General features: G+C 36.7%; 1 protein-coding gene across 6 annotated transcripts in view; it reads left to right on the top strand.

The window, feature by feature from the left end:
- The window catches only part of LOC137241362 (uncharacterized), a 59,068-nt gene that overhangs the window by 32,501 nt on the left and 2,898 nt on the right, over positions 1–23,669 (top strand). For 2 of the 6 annotated variants that reach the window (XM_067768883.1, XM_067768884.1), the window contains exons 2-8: positions 5,083–5,263; positions 5,327–5,632; positions 9,523–9,624; positions 10,028–13,096; positions 13,322–13,420; positions 15,795–15,878; positions 17,502–17,570. In XM_067768883.1, the coding sequence (XP_067624984.1) occupies positions 5,152–5,263; positions 5,327–5,632; positions 9,523–9,624; positions 10,028–13,096; positions 13,322–13,420; positions 15,795–15,878; positions 17,502–17,570 (3,841 nt within the window). In that variant the 5' untranslated portion in view covers positions 5,083–5,151. The remainder of the gene's footprint in view (positions 1–5,082; positions 5,264–5,326; positions 5,633–9,522; positions 9,625–10,027; positions 13,097–13,321; positions 13,421–15,794; positions 15,879–17,501; positions 17,571–23,669) is intronic. The other 4 variants (XM_067768885.1, XM_067768886.1, XM_067768888.1 and 1 more) reach the window with 4 other exon arrangements.

Genomic DNA, 23,669 nt, shown 5'->3' with positions numbered 1-23,669 from the left:
AAAATTTTTTTTAAGTTTTGCAAGCTGTAATTTGACAGCTGAGTATGTAATGTTCGGTTACACCCGAACTTAGCCTTCCTTACTTGTTATTCAATAAATTTGACTAAAGCAATGCTTATCCTATGAATTTTTAATACGTTTGTTTGTTTAAAATTCAGCGGACTTGTTTTTATGCCTGCATACCTATGCATGTACATACACACTTATTTATTCTTTAAAAACAAAACGGCTAGGGAAACAACCTACCTCAAAAATAGTTATTGACTCAGTACCACCCAAAATCGGCCAAACACGTTGCTACTGACAACCGAACATCAAAATAAACTCAAAATGAGGACACTTAAATGTTGGCTGTGAAAAGGATATTATCTATATATATGTGTATGTATGTCGTATGTGTGTGTGTATGATAATACATATGGGCGGCACGTCAACTCGCGTATACATCACTGCTTCCTTATATTTTGAACATGGCAGAGTTTCCTTTTTTTTCTTTTATATATTTCAATTTACTGCACCATTATAATAACGGTTGTCCTAGAAAATTCCACATTTTCCACGGAATACCTGTACAAGTGCATACAGTTTGTATGGTTATACTATCTGTGGCATGTTAATATGTATGTATGGTTGTATATAATGTAAACATTTTGTATTTATATATGTAGGTATATATAGGTAACTATTATATAATAACAGTGCAATGAAAATATTCGGTAAAGGTATTTCGAAGTAAACACACTTCCATTTAGTTCAAAGGCAATCAGCTGTTCGACAAACTTCCTCCGGCTCGTGTTACATGTATGAGATACATACATATTTGCATATTTACTTTATTCTAGGTCATGATATTTAGCTTAATTTTATATATTATCATGTTTATAGAGGGACATATGTATACGTGATAAGGTTGATTTAAATACACCGTGAATATCGTGGGACTGTTCTCGCTAAACTCAATTAACTGCTATATCTGCTGTCGATTCGAATATGATCGATCTGAGGATTTGTTAGAACACCCTCCGTATTTATCGCCAAGATAAGCAAAGAATTTATATTTGCATCCTGTGTTGCAAGCGAAAGAGAGAGCGCTGCCTACAGGCGCACTATTCCAGTCGGAGACAATTTTGTCCATTGTGACTGCCCTTAGTACGTGCCAGGTGGCGGCATCATCGTTCAGCCAGATTGCTTCCTAGTGGTCCTTGTCCAAGCACTTGCTTTCTCAGATGAACTTAAATAGGACTTTCAAAAACCGTGCGCCCAAAAATCTCAGTCGTCTTGTTTGCAGCCCTGGACCTCGGAAGAGAAAGTAATAAATCGACTCCTCTGCCTCCTTAGCCTGACAGCTTCTGCAGAGGTAGCTTATTGTTATGCGCCATCGTCGGAGCGTTAATGCAATAGCGCAATGGCCTGTGATGACAGCCAAAAGTACTCTCACTGCAAATTTGTTTAGCTTAAGAAGGGAGCTAGTTCCTTTCTTATCCAAACATGGCTATAAGGACGTTGAGAACTCGATATGAACCCACAGCAAATTCGTCGCCTTATTCTCATATTCCTCTATTTCTCTCAGGAGATAGTCGTACGACATTTATGTCCATTTCGGAGCATTTCCTCGCCATCTTATCTGAAAATGTATTCCCTTCCATATCGCTCTACCCATGGACGCGGCGAAAGAAGACATTGGTATGCCTTATGCACCCCAGCCAGGCTCGAGATCTCCGCACTATATCCGACTTTATTACGTTGGATTTTAACGCCTTTAAGGCGGCCTGGCTGTCGAAAAAGATCGTTACATAGGATCCTGGGACCGTTCTATTCTTGAGTAATCTGGCTACTCACTGTATGGTATAAACCTTCGCCTGGACGGCACTGCATGAGTGTGGAGATGCTTTTGAGCTCCACCTCCCTTTTAAATGTTTGTGCCGTCGGTGTAGGTTGTAGTGCCACCACTACTGTCAAGGCCTTCCTCCCATTCTTTCCTTGAAGGATATCTTATGCTCTGCACCTGGTAGTCAAAAACTGCCACGATATGGTCGGAGTGAAGCTAATATAAGAGCGCTATATACTTTTGCAACTCTTTTTACTTCAATAAACATAAAAAAATAACGGAGAAACTCCACAACCCAATCTTAGTGGAAGAAAATGAATCTGCAGAAAAATGTATATAGGAAATCTAGTTATTTAATTACAGATTAGAAGTTAAGTGCGAAAATGAAGATAACTCTTAGCTTATCGGAAATAATGTCTTGGTAATATTTTTACGGTCATGGTGCGTGATGGGTATCAAATTGGGGTTCATTAGTTAGACCACGCTTACACATGCACGAGTCTACAATAAATCCTCAATAGATAATCTATGCGTTTACATATGTTCCATCTCTAAAAGCCAGATTATTATCAGTTAAATTTCCTCGTTTCTCTTATATTTCGTCCTTCTAATTATAGATTACACTCTAGAGTGGTATTTTTTTTCTATAAATAAAATAATTCAAAAAAAAATTTTAAGTTAAACGGTTTTATTGAAAGCAATACTTACACGAAGTAATAATAATACTAAAAGCTAGAAAATAATTAGGTAGGTCCTAGGTGCTAGTCATTCCACTCCTCATTAATCTAGGGCGTTGATCAGACAATTAAATAAAAGCGTTGGGCGCGTGAAATTTCTAAAAATGTGAGACGTAGCATAATCTGATTAGGGTTCAGTTGGTCTTATGTATGACTATCAATAGAAATTTGACGCGTCCAACGCTTTTATTTAATTGTCTCATCAACGCTCTAGATTGATGAGGAGTGGAATGACTAGCACCTAGGACCTACCTAATTATTTTCTAGCTTTTAGTATTATTATTACTTCGTGTAAGTATTGCTTTCAATAAAACCGTTTAACTTAAACATTTTTTTTTTAATTATTTTATTTTCAAGTTTTTAGTCTTTATTTACTTGCCTAATATTTCTCACTCTATTAGTTCATTTAGTGACTCATTGTTACAAGGACTCTTTCAGAGTCTGATTTTAAAAACAATACATTGCAGGTGATCGTTGATTCGGTAATCACTGGCATTACTGAACGATTTGCAGCTATGAGAAATTTGAGCCGGCGATTTTGCGAGCGCAGCAAAATTTGTCCAAAAATACAAGTCGGTCATTTCTCAAAGCTTAGAATGCGAAATAATTCACTTGAAACCCATTTACGAAACAAATTTTGATAAAGGTCTGTTACCATTGGAATTGTTAAATGCCATCTATGTTCAAAATCTCTATACAATTTTCCCCAACATTTGTGTTGCTTTACGTATCTATCGCACTATACCTGTCACTGTAGCTAGGGCAGGACGTTCCTTCAGCGTCCTTTCAAGAATCAAAAACTTTCATAGATCGTGTTCATCTCACGCTTTGTGTTGAAGCCGTTTCGGCAAGACGGTTATATTTGTATATTATTATAAAAAATTTTGCTGCGAAAAAAGCAAGAAAAGCCACTCTCTGATATCCGAACCATCTATATTGAATAATTAAAATTTATAATCATCATTCAATTTATCAGAAATGTATTAAAATGTTACCAAATAACAAGAAAAGAGTATTTGAAACAATACGTGGCTGATGAAAGAGAATTTTATTTCTACGTTACAATGAGATATTATAAATAGTAAATATTCTGTGTTAATTTTATTTTCAGCTCTTAGTCCAATAATCATTTAGTTGATGTTGCAAAATTTTGTTTGATGTAATCCATCAAAAATGATTAATGCATGAGACGTCATTAATTCAAATTAATCAAATGTATTAGTGGATTTCTTATAGGGGGCCCCTAATTTGTTTAGTCCCGGGCCCGGATTTTCTCTCTACGGCCCTGCTTATGACTATCAATAGAAATTTGACGCGTCCAACGCTTTTATTTAATTGCCTGATCAACGCCCTAGATTGATGAGGAGTGTGATGACTAGTACCTAGGACCTTCCTAATTATTTTCTAGCTTTTAGTATTATTATTATTTCATGTAAGTATTGTTTTCAATAAAACCATTTAAATTAAAAATTTTTTTTAATTAAAATAATTTTCAAATGTTTAGTCTTTATTTAATTCCCTACTATTTCTCAATCTATTTAGTTCATTTAGTGACTCATTACTGCAAGGACTTTCCTGACAATTTGTTACAATCTAATTCCTCAATACATAATGCATTGGCCCTCCGGACTGTATGTAATATTTGTTCTAAATATGGGCCAAATCGGACATCATAGGTCGCTTTCTATTCATGTATGTATTATGTGTTCCAAATATGAGCCAAATCGGACCACAAATACGATTTTTGTGAATATCTCGATCCTTGCGCCACCTAGCGGGGATTTTTTTCTTGTATGTATAATGTGTTCCAAATATGAGCCAAATCGGACCGCAAATACGATTTTTGTGAATATCTCGATCCTTGCGCCATCTAGCGGCGATTTTTTTCTTATTATTGCATTGTCATCGGGTTCTGAACTATATTCCAAGTTTCAACCTTGTAGCTTATCGGGAAGTTACTTAAATTTCAATTACAAAATTCGTGCCAGCCATCCAACCAGCCAACCAGCCAGCCTTTCAAGTCAGCCTAAATAAAACCGTTCAAAAACAATCGCCATTTCTAAAATTTGTTCATAATTACCGATTATCAAAGGGAAAAATGTATATGGTAAAGCGAGTTATTTAATTAACGATTAGTACGAAAATTAAGATAATCTCGTTATATGTAAACTAGGTCTTAGGCGTCGATTTGGTAATTCATTTTTATTTTTTAGTTCCACTAAAGTTTGCATTTCCAATTTAATTTTCAATGTATCGTAATCACTTTGTATGCAAGCTACACAACACCAACTTTTGATTTTGATATGAACTTCAAACTTGAAAAAATATTTCCATAACATAAATGAACATATATATTTGGTCAATCTTAACTATCACCTAAACACAACTCTTAAATAATAAAAAAATGGTGGCGAGGGTAAATAAATGCTATCTTATTTAAACATTTGGTTATAAAAGTTTATCTTGTTTATATTCTAAGGGTAATAAAATTTTAATATCTATCTATCCACCGAACAGTTCAAAAAAGGAAGAACGAAAATTCTACGTGGACCCTGTGAAGAAGTAACTAAAAAACGACTATTGACCATGGGTACCGGAATAGAGCAGAGACCTTGGACACCGACTGTACGCCGCGGTAAAATTGCCGCAGAGACTTCAAGTCCGGGACCAGCGTGTGTACAATTACCAACACTAGTCGGTATGATTTGCCAATGCGACGAATTGTCCTATAATATAATTAATCGTGTTTACATATTTTAAGGCCGTAAAGTGCCAGACTCAAAGAAACCAGGCGCACCAGCATTCACATTCGGTCAAAAACATCGCAAAAATTTCGATTCAATCGGACCAGGCCCAGCGCAATACGATGTTACGGGTCTGGGAATGAAGGGCAAAGCAACACCACCAGCCGCAAGTTTACGCAGCCGCCCCAAAGACAGCACACTTTATAAAACACCAGCACCTGGTGAATATGATGTAGATCGCTCTGCAAAGGCCATCATCGATTCAACGCCCAAATATTCATTTGGCCAAAAGCCGCCAAACGAAAAACCAAGTCTAACCCCAGGTATGTTATTGTTTTTTTTTTTTAATTAATATATCAATTAAGCATGTGGTATTGGTCATATAAATTTAAGATTATGAAAGTTGTAGAGATGGATGGCTAAATGGATGGATGGACTAGAAGCAAATGTGGCAAACTTAATTAATTTTATTTTCATCTGCCTTTGTGCGTTCAAAGTTTTATATATTAACTTGATAATTACATACCTACATATATTGTATATATTTTACTAACATTCATTAAAAGTATGCGCTCCATTTAAAAATTTTTAGCTTTTTAGATTCGTGTTTAACCTCACAATCATTCTAACCAATTCCATTAAAGAGAGAGAAACAGAGTGAACGCAGTTTAGATGGTGGCGTTTAATTATCTGTTAATTTTAAGATTACGCGCATTTCTGATGTCGTTTTACGTGTTTCGAATCTTTAGTTCTGAACTAAGGTAAATTTTGTTGATTCTACTTTACTGAAGTTTCTTGTTCTCTAGTGTAGTAATCTTTATAGTAGTATTGATGGAGAGATAGTTTCACGTAATTTCGTAATTAGAAAGTACAAACACAAACACGTTTAACTAAAAATGTAGATTTAATTATGTGAAGTAGAAATATCACACAAACAACGACATTCACAAGATATGCAGCCTTAACCTTGTGCAAATTATTGGTTGTGGCCGATATAATTTCAACTCTGGCTGAAAGTCTAGACGGATCGTTTTGCATTCTTTGGCTAAACTTATAATATTTTTTATTATAGATTAAAAAAATATAACAACAAAAATTGATTAAATAAATAAATAAAAACAAGTAAGGAAGGGTGTAACCGAACATTACATACTCAGCTGAGAGCTTTGGAGACAAAATAAGGGAAAGTCACCATTTAGCAAAATGAACCAAGGGTAACTCTGGAATGTGTTTGTATGACATGTGTATCAAATGAAAGGTGTTAATAATTATTTAAAACGTATTGAGCCTTAGTTCTATAGGTGGACGCGTTTTCGAGATAATAAGGGTGGACCAGAGGTGACTCTAGAATGTGTTTGTACGATATGGGTATCAAATTAAAAGTATTAATGAGGGTTTTAAAAGGTAGTAGGCCTTAGTTGTATATGTGAAGGCGTTTTCGAGATATCGAAAAAATGTGGACGGACCAGGGTGACCCAGAACATCTAATGTCGGGTACCGCTAATTTATTTATATATGTCATACCACGAACAGTATTCCTGCCAAGATTCCAAGGGCTTTTGATTTCGCCCTGCAAAACTTTTTCATTTTCTTCTACTTAATATGGTATGTGTCACACCCATTTTACAAAGTTTTTTCTAAAGTTATATTTTGCGTCAATAAACCAATCCAATTACCATGTCTCATCTCTTTTTTTCATATTAGGTATAGAATGATGGCCTTCAGATAAGTACGTGAACTAAGTTTAGTTAAGATATATCGATTTTTGCTCAAGTTATCGTGTTAACGGCCGAGCGGAAGAACAGATGGTCGACTATGTCTAAAAACTGGGCGTGGCTTCAACTTATTTCCCGCATTTTCACAAAAACAGTTATCGTCATAGAATCTATGCACCTACCAAATTTCACAAGGATTGGTAAATTTTTGTTCGACTTATGGCCTTAAAAGTATTCTAGACGAATTAAATGAAAAAGGGCGGAGCCACGCCCATTTTGAAATTTTGTTTTATTTTTGTATTTTGTTGCACCATATCATTACTGGAGTTGAATGTTGACATAATTTACTTAATACTGTAAAGATTTTAAATTTTTTGTTAAAATTTGGCTTTCAAATTTTTTTTTTTTAAAGTGGGCGTGTTCGTCATCCGATTTTGCTAATTTTTATTTAGCATACATACGACTGCGAAATTACAGCTTGCAAAACTTTTAAATTGCCTTCTTTTAAAAGTTGGCGGTGCCACGCCCATTGTCCAAAAGTTTACTAATTTTCTATTTTGCGTCACAAGGTCAACGCACCTACCAAGTTTTATCGCTTTATCCGTCTTTGGTAATGAATTATCGCAGTTTTTCGGTTTTTCGAAATTTTCGATATCGAAAAAGTGGGCGTGGTTGTAGTCCGATTTCGTTCATTTTAAATAGCGATCTGAGATGAGCGCCCAGGAACCTACATACCAAAGTTCATCAAGATACCTCAAAATTTACTCAAGTTATCGTGTTTACAGACGGACGGACAGACGGACAGACGGACGGACATGGCTAAATGAATTTCTTTTTTCACCCAGATCATTTTGATATATAGAAGTCTATATCTATCTCGATTAGTTTATGCCGTTACGGTTTACCGTTATGCGAACAAAGTTAATATAGTCTGTGAGCTCTGCTCAACGATTAAGATTATGTTCAGGAGGTCACTTAAGGGTTAAAATGTCCTACAATAATAGCTGTTTTTTTTTTGCATCTATAGACGTTTACCCTTAAACTTTATATGGGCTGCTATGCGTCAAACTGCTGCGCATAAAATTAGTACTCCTAAATTTCAATACACATTATACTCAGATGCAACTGAAATATGTGTCTATGTTTCACCTCAACACCAATTCTATGTTTCACGTCTAAAAATGCTGTGTGTCCACTATTCATCGCAACCGAGTTAGCTATATGTTATACATTATGGCCACCAGAGGTTTGTGTCTCCGCCGCGATGGGTCTCCTAAGCATTATCTAAGTGAGGATAAGCGTTTTTTTACGCGCAAACGTAAACATGTTAAAATAAAAAAAAATAAATGTAAGGCGCGATAACCTCCGAAGATATCTAAGGCCGAGCTTCTCTCCAATTTGCGTCGTGCTCCTCTTGATTTTCCCTACAAATTGGCCGGACGGGACCTACATGTTTTATGCCGACTCCGAACGGCATCTGCACGGCAGATGAGTTTTCATACGGCATACGGGCATACGGTGTGGAAGGCAGAGCACGCTACCATCACACCACGGTGACCGCCCATATACGCTTTTAAAAAAAACACGGCTAATTTGAACCACACAATTCTTATAAGGGTAGCCTCGCATTCCGACTTAAGTTTAATAGTTTATTTTGTAATACATATAATTAAATTTTCGCCACGAAAAAACGTAGTGAATATAGCGAAGAAGCTACCACTATATCACTTTCAGGTTCTAATGTTTCCAAAACGCAGAACCATTTTAAAAATTCTGGCACCGATTTCAGATTCTACGTTTCGGGGACGTTTAGAACAGTATATCATCAGTTCTGGGTTTTTTAATATGCCGGCCTGTGTTATCAACAAATATCGAAATACTTTATTCTGACCAAAGACATATTTTATCTGACATCCGAAAAAAATTTGACCTGTGTTGATATTCAAGCAATCTTAATAATTCATGTCATCTTTCAGTAGATGTGGCAAAATCAAGGACAAACGCCCTAAAGCCTCGTTTACTCATGCACTAATATAAAATAAATCCACAATAGCTAATCTAGAGATTCACATTTGTCCCATTTCATGTTTCACCTTTCTTTCGTGCTTCCATCTAGAGGTATAGAGATTGTTCTAGGTCAAGGACAAAACACCGGCATCTGTAATATTAAACATTGTTCATATCTACTGATTATCGAATAGATAAATGTATATGGAAAACTTATATATTACTGATTTAGAGTGAAGATTACCTCGTTACATGTAAACTAGGCTTAATTTATAGGTAGTTGAAAATTTGTTGAGTTAGTTGCATGTTACTTAAACTTAACTTAAAATTTATTTCACAAAATTGTAGTATTAAAACACTTTTTAAAGTCGACACATTTAAGACACGCGATATTGATGTCTTTTTTAATTTAAATTTTCACATCTTTTCTCTTTTAATTCTGATTATAAAACACAAAAATGGTTATTTGCATAAATTATGAAATTAAATAGCGCCAAATAGTTACCATCCTGAGTTATCATTCATTCAAAAGAAATCACCGAGCTACACATTTGGTACAAGAACAAAGTTAAACTTCGATAAGGGAACTCCAGGTAAATCGCAATTTAAGCAAAAAAAAAATTGTCAACGCGCATTCCTCAACTGGACAATTGAAGGGGACCTAATTCGAGCTTCCTTATTCTTTTAGAATGGCGCTAAAATCATAACAAAGTTAGGTCCCTTTTAAACGTCCAGGTGGCTACGTCCAGGTGACATGTGTGTTTCTCTGCACCCCCCTATAAATTTAAATTACATAGGTAAAATTATGTATGTATGTATGTATGTACATATTGATTTTGAACAGAGTATAAATTCACATACACCGTAATATCAGTTAACCAGTTCGTAGCTTTACTAAACTTTACTTGGCCTTATTAACTATTAATATCGAATCTCATAACACCATCCCGACTTTAATTAACGGCAAAATCTCATTAAATTTCTTTACTTAAACAGCACCTGGCGATTATCAACCAGAAAAAGTTCGTTTGGATCACAGTCCGGCATACTCCATTGCGGGCCGACCTGAATTAAGCAAAATCAACGATTCACCAGCACCAGGAGCTTATTGTCCCGAAAATGTCCGCCTTGATCATACGCCCTCGTACACAATAACTGGTAGACATCAAGTTTTATTGCAAAGTCATAGCCCAGCGCCAGGAGCTTACTATCCAGAAAAAGTGCGTCTCGATAACACACCAGCTTATACGATAGGGGGAAAGCATGAAACAGTTACCATCAGCCAAACTCCCGGCCCGGCGAACTATTGTCCTGAGAAGGTGCGGCTTGATCATACGCCTGCATATTCGATGGGTGGTCGGCACGACCTTCAAAAACCCAGTGATACACCGGCTCCTGGAACTTATTGCCCTGAGAAAGTGAGACTTCATTATACTCCCTCCTACACAATGGCAGGAAAACATGATCCAAAAGTTCCAAACGACACACCCGCTCCTGGAGATTACTGTCCTGAGAAGGTTCGTCTTGATCATACACCAGCATACTCGATGGGTGGTCGCCACGACTTAAGCAAACCCAATGACACACCGGCCCCTGGAGCTTATTGCCCTGAGAAAGTAAGGCTCGATCATAATCCGTCATATACAATGGCAGGGAAACACGATCCCAAAGTTATCAACGATACTCCCGCGCCTGGAGATTATTGTCCTGAGAAGGTACGCTTAGATCATACACCAGCATATTCGATGGGCGGTCGGCACGACTTAAACAAACCCAGTGATACACCGGCCCCTGGAGCTTATTGCCCTGAGAAAGTAAGGCTCGATCATAATCCGTCATATACAATGGGAGGAAAGCACGATCCCAAAGTTATCAACGATACTCCCGCGCCTGGAGATTATTGTCCTGAGAAGGTACGCTTAGATCATGCACCAGCATATTCCATGGGTGGTCGGCATGACTTAAGCAAACCCAGTGACACACCGGCCCCTGGAGCTTATTGCCCTGAGAAAGTAAGGCTCGATCATAATCCGTCATATACAATGGGAGGGAAGCACGATCCCAAAGTTATCAAGGATACTCCCGCGCCTGGAGATTATTGTCCTGAGAAGGTACGCTTAGATCGTACACCAGCATACTCGATGGGTGGTCGTCACGACTTAAGCAAACCCAGTGACACACCGGCCCCTGGAGCTTATTGCCCTGAGAAAGTAAGGCTCGATCATAATCCGTCATATACAATGGCAGGGAAGCACGATCCCAAAGTTATCAACGATACTCCCGCGCCTGGAGATTATTATCCTGAGAAGGTACGCTTAGATCATACACCAGCATATTCCATGGGTGGTCGGCATGACTTAAGCAAACCCAGTGACACACCGGCCCCTGGAGCTTATTGCCCTGAGAAAGTAAGGCTCGATCATAATCCGTCATATACAATGGCAGGGAAACACGATCCCAAAGTTATCAACGATACTCCCGCGCCTGGAGATTATTGTCCTGAGAAGGTACGCTTAGATCGTACACCAGCATACTCGATGGGTGGTCGCCACGACTTAAGCAAACCCAGTGACACACCGGCCCCTGGAGCTTATTGCCCTGAAAAAGTAAGGCTCGATCATAATCCGTCATATACAATTGCAGGGAAGCACGATCCCAAAGTTATCAACGATAATCCCGCGCCTGGAGATTATTGTCCTGAGAAGGTACGCTTAGATCATACACCAGCATACTCGATGGGTGGTCGCCACGACTTAAGCAAACCCAGTTACACACCAGCCCCTGGAGCTTATTGCCCTGAGAAAGTAAGGCTCGATCATAATCCGTCATATACAATGGCAGGGAAGCACGATCCCAAAGTTATCAACGATACTCCCGCGCCTGGAGATTATTGTCCTGAGAAGGTACGCTTAGATCATACACCAGCATATTCAATGGGTGGTCGGCATGACTTAAGCAAACCGAGTGACACACCGGCCCCTGGAGCTTATTGCCCTGAGAAAGTAAGGCTTGATCATAATCCGTCATATACAATGGCAGGGAAGCACGAGCCCAAAGTTACCAACGATACTCCCGCGCCTGGAGATTATTGTCCTGAGAAGGTACGCTTAGATCATACACCAGCATATTCCATGGGTGGTCGGCATGACTTAAGCAAACCGAGTGACACACCGGCCCCTGGAGCTTATTGCCCTGAGAAAGTAAGGCTTGATCATAATCCGTCATATACAATGGCAGGGAAGCACGATCCCAAAGTTAGCAACGATACACCTGCACCTGGAGATTATTGTCCTGAAAAAGTTCGTCTAGATCATGCGCCCGCATATTCTATGGGTGGGCGCCACGGCTTCAGCAAATCCAGTGATACACCAGCTCCAGGTGCTTACTGCCCCGAAAAGGTGAGACTCGATCATATGCCCTCGTTCACAATGGCTGGAAAGCACGATCCAACGATAAGTAACGACACACCAGCTCCGGGTGATTATAGCCCCGAAAATGTGCGATTGGATCACACACCCAGTTACACATTTACGAGTCGCCATGAACCGAAAATTGGGGCTTCAACACCAGCACCTGGTGAATATTCACCTGAAAAATTCCGTGCAGATAACTCGCCTGCCTACACAATAAGTGGAAGACGTCGCCAAACTATAACAATTGAAACCCCAGCTCCCGGTGACTATGCGACTGAAAAAGTTAATTTGGATCATTCGCCAGCGTTCACCATTGTTGGACGTAGAGATGTACAGAAAGTGAATGAAACACCAGCTCCATGTGAATATTATCCGGAAAGGGTTCGTTTGGATCATACTCCTGGTTTCACCATGAATAGCCGTAAATATTTACAACAAACTGACAACACCCCCTCGCCCTGTGATTATAAGCCCGAAGAGAGTAATGTCGATCACAAAGCAGCTTTTACATTTGGTATGAAAATAAAACCAACCGTTAGAAGTGAATCACCGGCACCGGGCCAGTATCATTACGAGAAATTGGATTTGGATCATGGCCCAGCGTACACATTTGGTATGAAGGTGAGGCGTGACTTAATCAGTGAAACCCCAGGTAAGATCTTACAAGTGTTATCAATAAATAATCAGTGCTCGATATAATTGAGGATATTTAAGTTCTAAATCTACGCACAAATTATTTATAAATTTATTTGGAAATTGATTAATACATATCAATTTGTTTGTGTAATTTGTATAAATCTTAATCTACCTCAAACTCTTCCTTGCCTTTGCATGTGTTGTTGCTTATTTCATGTTGACTGGCGTCTAATTTTGACAGCACCCACTGCTTATGAGCCAGAAAAGCACACCTTCGAGCATGCACCCTCTTATACTTTTGGTCTGAAGCCCAAGCAAAAATTAACTTCAAGTGCACCAGGTATGTTTTTTCTCTTTCACACTTGTTTGTTGTTTTTTTTAAAGAAGTCAGTGATAAAAATTATTCATAATCATTTTTGCTTTTATTAGTTAAATTTTTGGTCCAATTTATGTCGAATTTGGAAATACATATATTAAGTTCGAAGCTTTTTTGACAAAAAAATAATTTCGCTCAGATGCGGCCTTATTGACGGAATTCCTTAAGTTCCATTAGAATAGTTCGGTATCTTCACACACATTCGTATTTCCATAAAATTTGTATCACACACTTTTAGGCGCTTGCCTTACGCATTCATACACATCAACATACTTCAATTTATACGACTTTTTAAAGAACATTAGACTGAATTAAAAAAATATTTTTTCTTCCAACAATTTTTCTTCCTTTCTGTGTAACAATTAACTCTTAACATTTGCTTAAACGAAGGAAACGCACAATTTGACATTTTTTTATTAAAAAAAGTTTGGTTAAAAGTGTAAAGTAGGGGTCGACTGCTAATATACGTTTACAAAAATAGAAAGAGGTTTCTAAAAGCGCGTCTTGATCTCGGCATCATTTCTGTCAAAAAAAAATTTGCAAATAATGGTTGACAAATTTTTGGTTGTTCTAATTTTGATGATTTTGTTGCACACACACACCTGTGCATAAAAGTGTTATGGGCGGGGAAAATGTCGATGCCCAAACCGATGTTGGACCGGCTTGAAGCGCGGACGAATGCCTCTAATGTATATGAGTGCTCTTCGCAAATTCTATAGATTAAAATCTCGGTTTCGGAGCGGCCCATTGTAACTTTTTGGTTTTTCGTGAATAATTGTTGATAAAAGAAAATTTTTTTATATCCTCTTTGGATTACTAGCCTGAGCCAAAAACTCGCCTTGTAGCTCCTCTTCTGACATTTTTGGAAGTATATTAGCAGTCGACTCCTCTTGTACACTCTTAACAAGGTTTGAAATAACACATTTGTGTGCTACAAAAAATTATTTTTTTAAGTAAATGCAAGGCGAATTCAGTACCAGGTGTTGTTATCCCAACAGCTGATTGCTTCTTCTTGATTATTTTCCATGGAACGCCTTGTACTACAATATGTCAGTTAATCAATCAATGAAAATTTTCTTTTGTTGCACACACACACCTGTGCATAAAAGTGTTATGGGCGGGGAAAATGTCGATGCCCAAACCGATGTTGGACCGGCTTGAAGCGCGGACGAATGCCTCTAATGTATATGAGTGCTCTTCGCAAATTCTATAGATTAAAATCTCGGTTTCGGAGCGGCCCATTGTAACTTTTTGGTTTTTCGTGAATAATTGTTGATAAAAGAAAATTTTTTTATATCCTCTTTGGATTACTAGCCTGAGCCAAAAACTCGCCTTGTAGCTCCTCTTCTGACATTTTTGGAAGTATATTAGCAGTCGACTCCTCTTGTACACTCTTAACAAGGTTTGAAATAACACATTTGTGTGCTACAAAAAATTATTTTTTTAAGTAAATGCAAGGCGAATTCAGTACCAGGTGTTGTTATCCCAACAGCTGATTGCTTCTTCTTGATTATTTTCCATGGAACGCCTTGTACTACAATATGTCAGTTAATCAATCAATGAAAATTTTCTTTTGACTTGACATTCTTCTGCACGGCGAATTGGTTGAATTCGCTTTGCCACCACCTGGTATGGATTTGCCTTAAGTTAATGAAATGTAAAGGAAAAATGTTAATTTTTCAATAAATTATAAAAAATGTACAAAAACTGATTGACAATACACCGTGGTTCAACTATATGATTGGCTCGTCTCTACAGCAACAACATACTTTTGTTCAGATTGTCAAAATCTGCGTGTTGGTCTTAAGCGAATGGAATGGAGAGAAAACATAAAAATTTGCAATTCTTGTGTGTTTTGCTAAAATAATGCGCTAAATTAGATGCATTTACTAAAAAAATAACTTAAAGTGATGTGAAACTATTTTTTATAAAAAATTTACCACCACGTCAGTAAATAGTTGTCAATGTGTTGGTAATATTTTGCGTTTTCCCTCTCCCTATACCAGGGAAATCAAAAAACTGAAATGAGCTGTTAAGATGAGCCAACTATATAATTGAGCAATGCAACACACCCAAAAAAGTAATCAGAAATAAATAATATAATTAACTCATAGTTTATTTGTCACTGTCTTACAGCAAATTAAACTATTTGACCTGTTACGATGAAAGAAGGGAAACAATTATGAACATTAGATATCAAAAAATCAAACATTTTCCAACTTCATATCTGCATTTAATTATCTTTATTACACATAAACGTTTTGTTGTATTTCCTTGTAAATATTTACATATATGTAGCATGTTTATTTTAAATGTAAAATTTTCATTATTCTCAAAGCACCTGGCCACTATCGTCCCGAAAATTGTAAATTAGACACCTCACCTGCTTACACATTTGGGCTTAAGGTGCAACCAATGCCAGGTAGGTTCAGTGAAAATAATATCTACATACATTTACCCCAATACACTCATAAAATATATATATGTATTTTGTCATTGGCTTCAAAAGTTTTAACTAAATATTGATTGGGTTAAAAATATATTTTATAAAAATACTTTTTTTTCTAAATATCTACTGAATAATTTTAATTACTCCACTATGAATCTAAAACAGTGTACATATAATAAAAATTGCTGCAATCCCTAGAGTAGTCCACTGGATTTATGCGCGGTATCCACAACATAAGAAAACGCTCCAGACATTTTGTGTATTTTCCCATATTGATTTTCACATCCTTCACATTCTTCACAAAAACTCTTTGAAGATGCGGTCTGCATGCATCAACTGAAACGTAAAAGGATTTCCATTTATTCAAGTGTCCAAGAAATACCTTCAGGGTTAAATTAATGGTTGCAGCACACATTAAAAAAACTTGAAATTTTGCGGTGTGTGACAAACACCCTGTGTATAAGCTTGGAGGCTAAAAAAATTCGACTCTGAAATTATTAGCGTTTAGTTATCGGATTTTCAAACTTTCCATACAAATCGCGCTAAGAAATTTGGTTTCACATCTTCCGATTATTATAACTGTCAAACTGAAGAGGATGGCCTATATATTAAAACTTTTAATATGCTATTTTGTAGAGACTATAAAAACATGCCAAAACTTTTTCTCTTCATCAAACCAGTTGAAAGTTCGAAGTATATCTAAAAACTAAATATGAAACAGGCTATTAAGGCAGCAGAGTTTTGTAAATTTGGTATTGGAAACGTTGCTATAGCAAATATAAGCTTCGGATGGTGAAGAACTTTTGTTGCTATTCAGAGTTTAATAAATATATAACGATTTTTAATGTTGCCTATTTTCAATGACGTAGAAAATGCACAGCCGTATATTTTGTTAGAGTATTGCGCAAATATACTACACCAATCTGCGAATTCAATAGGTGGATTCGATTTGTATTGCAAGGTGCAGGGATTGCATGGATTGTTCAATCCTTCGGCAAAATATGCAAGACTACGAGAACACCCCATTGCAAAAGAAAAGCATGCATCCTTAAGCATAGTCAAAATATTTTCAGATAAAATAACAAAATAAGAAAAAATAGTATGAAAAACAAATACTCAAGCTTTTCGGGAGCAAAATGAGAGGAATACCGTTGAAGCACAGTTCATTTGCATTTCCAACAATTCGTTGCACGAAAATATACATACGGTTGAGCATACTATATGTGACCCGGTCTATGAAAAGGTGGCTTATGACTCAAAAACGAAATTGTGAGAAAAATCTGTTAAGAGCTGTTTTTTGTTTTTTGAGTCATAAGCCACCTTTTCATTGACCGGGTCACATATATTGCACGAAGTGCATATAGATTTTTGTATGTATTTTGTTCTTGTAAATTTATAGTCCTTACAATCCGTGCATTCTGTGCAATACAAAGCAAATCCCCCTAATGAAACAGAATCCAAAACTATCCTATTGTAAAAAAATGGATGCGCTTTTCCTTTATTGTTTTTCTTTTTATTGCTTTTTAATTATTTTTCCACATTTGTATATAAATACATCCCTACATACATACATACATCTATGTGTTGCAAATTCAGCTTTACCAAAGGGTGCTTATGTTGAAGATCGAATTTTGCAAAGACGTGAACGGCGTTTAGCAAGTCCTGGTAAGTAAAAATGTACACTCATCAAAACTTCTTTTCTTGCATTGTATATATTTTTTCTATGTTATGTAAATTTATGTGCATATTTTTTACGTTAAGGTTAGGGCGTAGCCATAACCATAAAGGCCCGGTAGTACTTGCAATATACATACGTATTCATAATTTATTTTCTTTTTTGGCCGTTAGTATATACCGTTGTTGTTATTGTTGAGCTCAAGGCCGGATTAAATAAAACGCTTTTATTTGGTTTTAATTTAATTTAATGTCAATATTTCGACCTCAGTCTGAAGTCATCATCAGGACTGCAAAAAACAATACGTATTTATAACAAACATATGCACCTAAAAACATTAAGTAACATATATCATATCAACACAACTTACACTTGCAATACTAACATTTAACAAAACAATTATAAAATGAAACAGCGATTGATAATCTAAACAGAGAGTATAAACAAATGAAAGAACCGTAATTGTAAACAAAAAACTTTCAAAACAACAAAGTAATAGACGGAGAATACATAAATGCGTGGTCATCTCAGTATTACAATTACATTCAAAACGAAGACGAAGCCTTTATATTTGTGTGGGTGGGTAAAAAATGTGTCACGAATGTTTGTTGTTCCTGATTAGGTTGCGGTAGACATGTGAACAATTCGCGATGTCCGTTTTAAAATTCATCCTCTTATCATTAGGGGTGTCCACTATGTGTAGCATTTCTAACATGAAACGTTTATTATAATTTCTCTCCTTTTCTAAAATAGCGACATTGTCAAAGTCCGGGTAATGTCCTGTATCTTGGCAGTGCGAAGTTAAAGCTGTTTTGTTGTCCGCAAAATTGTTCATTAATTTTATGTTAGATTTGTGTGCGGATATCCTTGTCTTGAGTTTTTTTTTTGTAGTACCCACATATACTTTATCGCATATGTGGGACCCGTCACCATTGCAAGGAATCTTGTATACAATATCCGATTTTTCTTGTGTTGAGATTTTATCTTTTAGATTACTGAAAATTTTCCGTAGTGTGTTGTCATAGGTGAAAGCTAACCGCACGTTTTCTTTGTCATACATGTTCGAATATCTTATTCTTTCTGATAATCTCGGGACATATGTTGCAGACTTGTATATCTTAACGCTTTTAGCTTCTTTATTAACGCTATCACTGGGTCGGGAATAATAATCGCGAATTATTTTCTTGGTCAGCTCTGTGGGAAAGTTGTTGTTTTCCAAGATCTTTTTAATAACTATAATATTTTTCTCATGGTAAATATTGTCGCTGATGGACAAAACTCGTCTGACAAAATTATTAGCAGTGTTCAAAATAAGTCTTTTTTCATGTTGTGAGTAGAAATTTATGAGCCTCCCCGAGGCTGTTGTTGGTACCAATCTATGGTTAAGAAATTATTCCTTCTGATGACCAATGTATCCAAGAATGGTAGTTTTCCGTCTCTTTCTATTTCCAGTGTGAATTTGATGGATCTGTGATATCCAATGAGTGTACTCAACATTATGTTCGTATCTTCCGTTCTTATTATAGTGAATAAGCCGTCCACATACGTTGTTAGTAATCGTGGTTTGTTCACCGATTCAGTCTCAAATCTGGTTAACAGTTCTTCCATCACGATATCCGCTATTACAGGTGAAGCTGGTGATCCCATTGGCATTCCTGACCGTTGCTCGTATATTTTATCCTTGTACTTAAAATATCGGTTTTCCTTGATACAGAACTTAACAGCGGTCAAGAAAAGCTCTTTTGCCATGGACGTGTGTTCTTTTATCTGGTCCCATTTGGAATCTATTATATCAAGGGCCAAATCTACTGGGATACTGGGAAATAAGGAAGCAACATCGAACGACACTAAACACTCATCATCATACACATAAGTATCCTTAATCCTATTCTTGAAGTCTATCGCGTCTTTTACATTATACTTGGATACCCGCGTTAGATTTTTTAAAATTTGGACAACGAATTTACACAGACTGTAGGACGGAGAATTGACCGACGAACAAATAGGTCTAAGCGGAATATCTGCCTTGTGGATTTTGGGCAACCCATAAATTCGGGGTGGGTTTGCTGTTTTACAATTAAGACGGAATTTTCCTTTTAGGTCGATGGATTTGTTGTTGTACATTTTTTCTACTATTTCATTATTTTTTTGTTGTAGCCTACTGGTGGGGTCGCGCTTTAACACTCTGTATGTGGAAATATCATTCACGATCGTCTACATCTTTTTGTCATATTCTAACTTATCCATCACTACTGTGACGTTTCCCTTATCTGCGTTGACGATTAATAGTTGTTCATTGTTCCTTAAAAATTGTTTGGTAGAGCGCAGGGTGTCCTTTGTAAATCTATCTCTAACCGAAGTTGTCGTCATGTTTAAGTGATTTTGCAGAAGTGCCGTCTCTTTTTCTTTAATTGTCTGTATGTAATTTTCTCCGTCAGCTATTATTTTAAACAGTGGAATTTTACTCACTTCTGTTGGCAGCGCATGTTTAGGTCCTAGAGAAAGGAGCCATTGAATGTTTGTAGGTATTTGTGTGTTGGTCGTGTTTGCAATCCATTCCGGTATCACCCTAATATTCAATAGTTGTTCTTGTTTTCGATTAAAATCCTCATATTTGTTAACTTGTGACGTTTTCATGTTCGTTTTGAGTTTGTTCGTCAACATTCTTCGCTTTTGAAGAATGCCGTGGAGTCGTGTGTGTTGATGTATTGTGTTATTTCTGTCCTTAATCTATTTACCTTATTTCCTTTTTGACGCAGAAGTTCGTGCTTTATTGCTATGATAATATTTAGAAGTTTCCACTTGATCTTTTCTATGTATGTATTCACGATGTTTGAAAGTTTTGTTGGTATTTTGCTGTTGCTGATGTTGTTGTTGATAATGTAAGTAATGTTTTTGGTCGCATTGCTGATAAATTTCGGTGTTATTCCGTTTCTCCTACACCTCTCCAGAAACAACGTAGACTCTGAAAGTCTTGTGGTCTGATGTGTAGTGCGTTGGTATTGTTTTACGCGTTTCTGGGTTTTGTTGTCATAACCTTTGTTTAAGCGACTTAAACTATGAACATTTTTCGTTCGTTTGTTTCAGTAGCCATTGAGTGTGCTTGTAATTCTCAACTGGTTAGTGAAATATTCTAAAGACATAGTTTGAGTTTTTTAATTAAAATCGAGGTTCTTCGGATGGTGTGTTAATACATCAGAGCCCAGTGCTCGCCTCCATATCACACTTTGAAGGGGTTCTTCAAATAGAAGATGAGGTGGCTCATTAGAGCGAAACCTCAGAGTGCCCAACTCTCGCCCCAAATTAAATAAATAGAGGTTTTTCTTGTAGAAAATGGGGTGCCAATACCTCAGAGCCGTCCCGTGCTCGCCTCCATATCACATTTTAAAGGGTTCTTCAAATAGAGGATGAGGTGGCTCAGTAGAGCGAAGCCTCAGAGCCCCCCAGTGCTCGCCCCCAAATTAAATAAATAAAGGTGTACTGATGCTATGCATCCTCCCATGACTTAAATACACCAATAACACTAAAACTACCCAACTCAATAAATGGAATACATTAAATCAAAAACCCCATAAACTCAATACAGTCCATTAATAATAATAATTTATAAATTTAAAAAAAAAAAAGGAATGCTTGGTGGGAGTTGAACCCGCAACCCCGGGCGTTTGGTCGGGTACGTCAGCCACTGTGCCACGACTCATACGCTTACAAGCACATAAAATTACTCATTTATAACTCTTATTAAACTGCTCGCCCTCAATTGCCCAAAGCTTAGACAACCTTTCTTGATGTTTTTATAGACGTTGGTGACGTCTTCAACTTCTCGGTGTGCTCTCCGGTTTTCCATAATTTATTTTCTTTTTTGGCCGTTAGTATATACCGTTGTTGTTATTGTTGAGCTCAAGGCCGGATTAAATAAAACGCTTTTATTTGGTTTTAATTTAATTTAATGTCAATGTAATGTTACCCACCCACACAAATATAAAGGCTTCGTCTTCGTTTTGAATATAATTGTAATACTGAGATGACCACGCATTTATGTATTCTCCGTCTATTACTTTGTTGTTTTGAAAGTTTTTTGTTTACAATTACGGTTCTTTCATTTGTTTATATTCTCTGTTTAGATTATCAATCGCTGTTTCATTTTATAATTGTTTTGTTAAATGTTAGTATTGCAAATGTAAGTTGTGTTGATATGATATATGTTACTTAATGTTTTTAGGTGCATATGTTTGTTATAAATACGTATTGTTTTTTGCAGTCCTGATGATGACTTCAGACTGAGGTCGAAATATTGACATTAAATTAAATTAAAACCAAATAAAAGCGTTTTATTTAATCCGGCCTTGAGCTCAACAATAACAACAACGGCATACGTATTCATATAAAACAGCCGATTCAAACAACCTTAGAGAAATCAATGCAATCGATTATTGGTCCCATACCATAATATCTTAACCATAACCAGCGGCGTAACAATAGGATGGCAGGGCTGGCAAAATGCCACGGTCCCCCGACCCAAGAGGGCCCCGGGCCAAGAGGCGGCGAGCTCAAATAGATTACATTGTACCTGAGTATTTTATTTTATTTCAAAAGTAGATTTTTATAAGTTCTGCTAAAAATCCAACGTGAGACAACTAAAGACTATAGTACCATTTCAAGTTAATCGGGTAAGGTTATTGATATGCAAACATTTTTTGAAACAGTTCAACAAATTTATAATTTTTTTGGGCATAGGTTCGAAAGATGGAATATGTCATCAAGTTTTATATCTAATGAAAAAATTGAGTGTTCAACTTTAATAACATTAAACCCTACTAGATGGACAGGACGTTGTGATGTCGTTTGTTCTTTAAAAGTTCGGTTTGTTGTCCAAAAAGCGTTAACGAAAACATACCGTTAAATTGCAAATCAGATGAAAGAAATGAAGCTCTTTCATTCAAAAAGAAGAACAAAAACTAGAGTTTTGTTATGTCATTGCACGATCCTACTTACTATCGATGCAGCCTCTAAAGCACTTCAATCTCAAATGCCTTATGAAAATGTCTAGATATCGACATGAATTTGAAAATTTAAAAATTTAAAGATCGATTTTTAATGTAGCAGAAAAATGATTCATCATCCCTGAATTTTCTAAAACTCGCCAGACGATAGTAAAACGCCATTTTGATGAGCTTTGCGAAGATAAGCGTCTCCAAGATCTGGAAAGTTTGTTCAAAGTGAACATATTTTATCGAGTATTGGACATCATTATAAACCAACTGAAATCGCGTTTCAATCCAATGAATGAAATTGTTTTAAGTTCCAGTGTTTTGAAGCCTTCCACTTTTTAAAGCTCTAGAATTTGTTCAGATATATAAAAAAAGACATATCTGAATTATTTGCCAGTTTTCGACCCACTTTCAGAGACGAAAAGGAAAAATAGTTTGTGACTACAGCTAGTGCTGAAGGATCATTTTCAAAATTAAAAATGATAAAACCCTACTTAAGAAACTCTATGAGACAAGACCGGTTACCAGTTACATAACTTGGCTATTCTGTCTATTGAAAATTCGATCTTTAACTTTGATGATGTTATAGACACTTTTGCGGAACAGAAATCTCGAAAATTCTCTCTTGCCTAAGAGAGGAGGCCTATGGCCATTAGTGGGACAAATACAACGTGTAATTGAGTACGCTGAAAATCTCGAAATTTATTAAAACTAAATTGAGTGCAACGTGCCGTAAACAGGAGGGTGCCGAGGAATCGGTTACTCACTTTTTCTGCGAGTGCCTAGCCCTCGCGAATTTTCAGTCCCGAACTCTAGGCAGTTATGTGTTTCCGAACTTAAGGGTTGTGTCAGACTGCCGAATCAAGGACATCAGTAGGCTTATTGATCTAAACAAGTGGTTTGAGTAAAACTATACACAGGGTCCATCAAAAGAATTTGACACAGGCCCCAGATATAGATATAGTTACGCCACTGACCATTACCATATCATACCGAACCAATTAGTTTTTGATTTCAAGTACGTCATATCCATAACCTATAAATAGTTGAGTTGATGCATTTATTCACTTTTTGGATATTTGAGTTTTCGCTTAAGAT

This window comes from Eurosta solidaginis, chromosome 2 (genome assembly GCF_040869045.1).
Source record: "Eurosta solidaginis isolate ZX-2024a chromosome 2, ASM4086904v1, whole genome shotgun sequence".
In the NCBI taxonomy this organism is placed as follows: domain Eukaryota; kingdom Metazoa; phylum Arthropoda; class Insecta; order Diptera; family Tephritidae; genus Eurosta; species Eurosta solidaginis.
The sequence above is the reverse complement of the archived record's forward strand: the minus strand, read 5'-3'. Positions and strand labels throughout refer to the sequence as shown.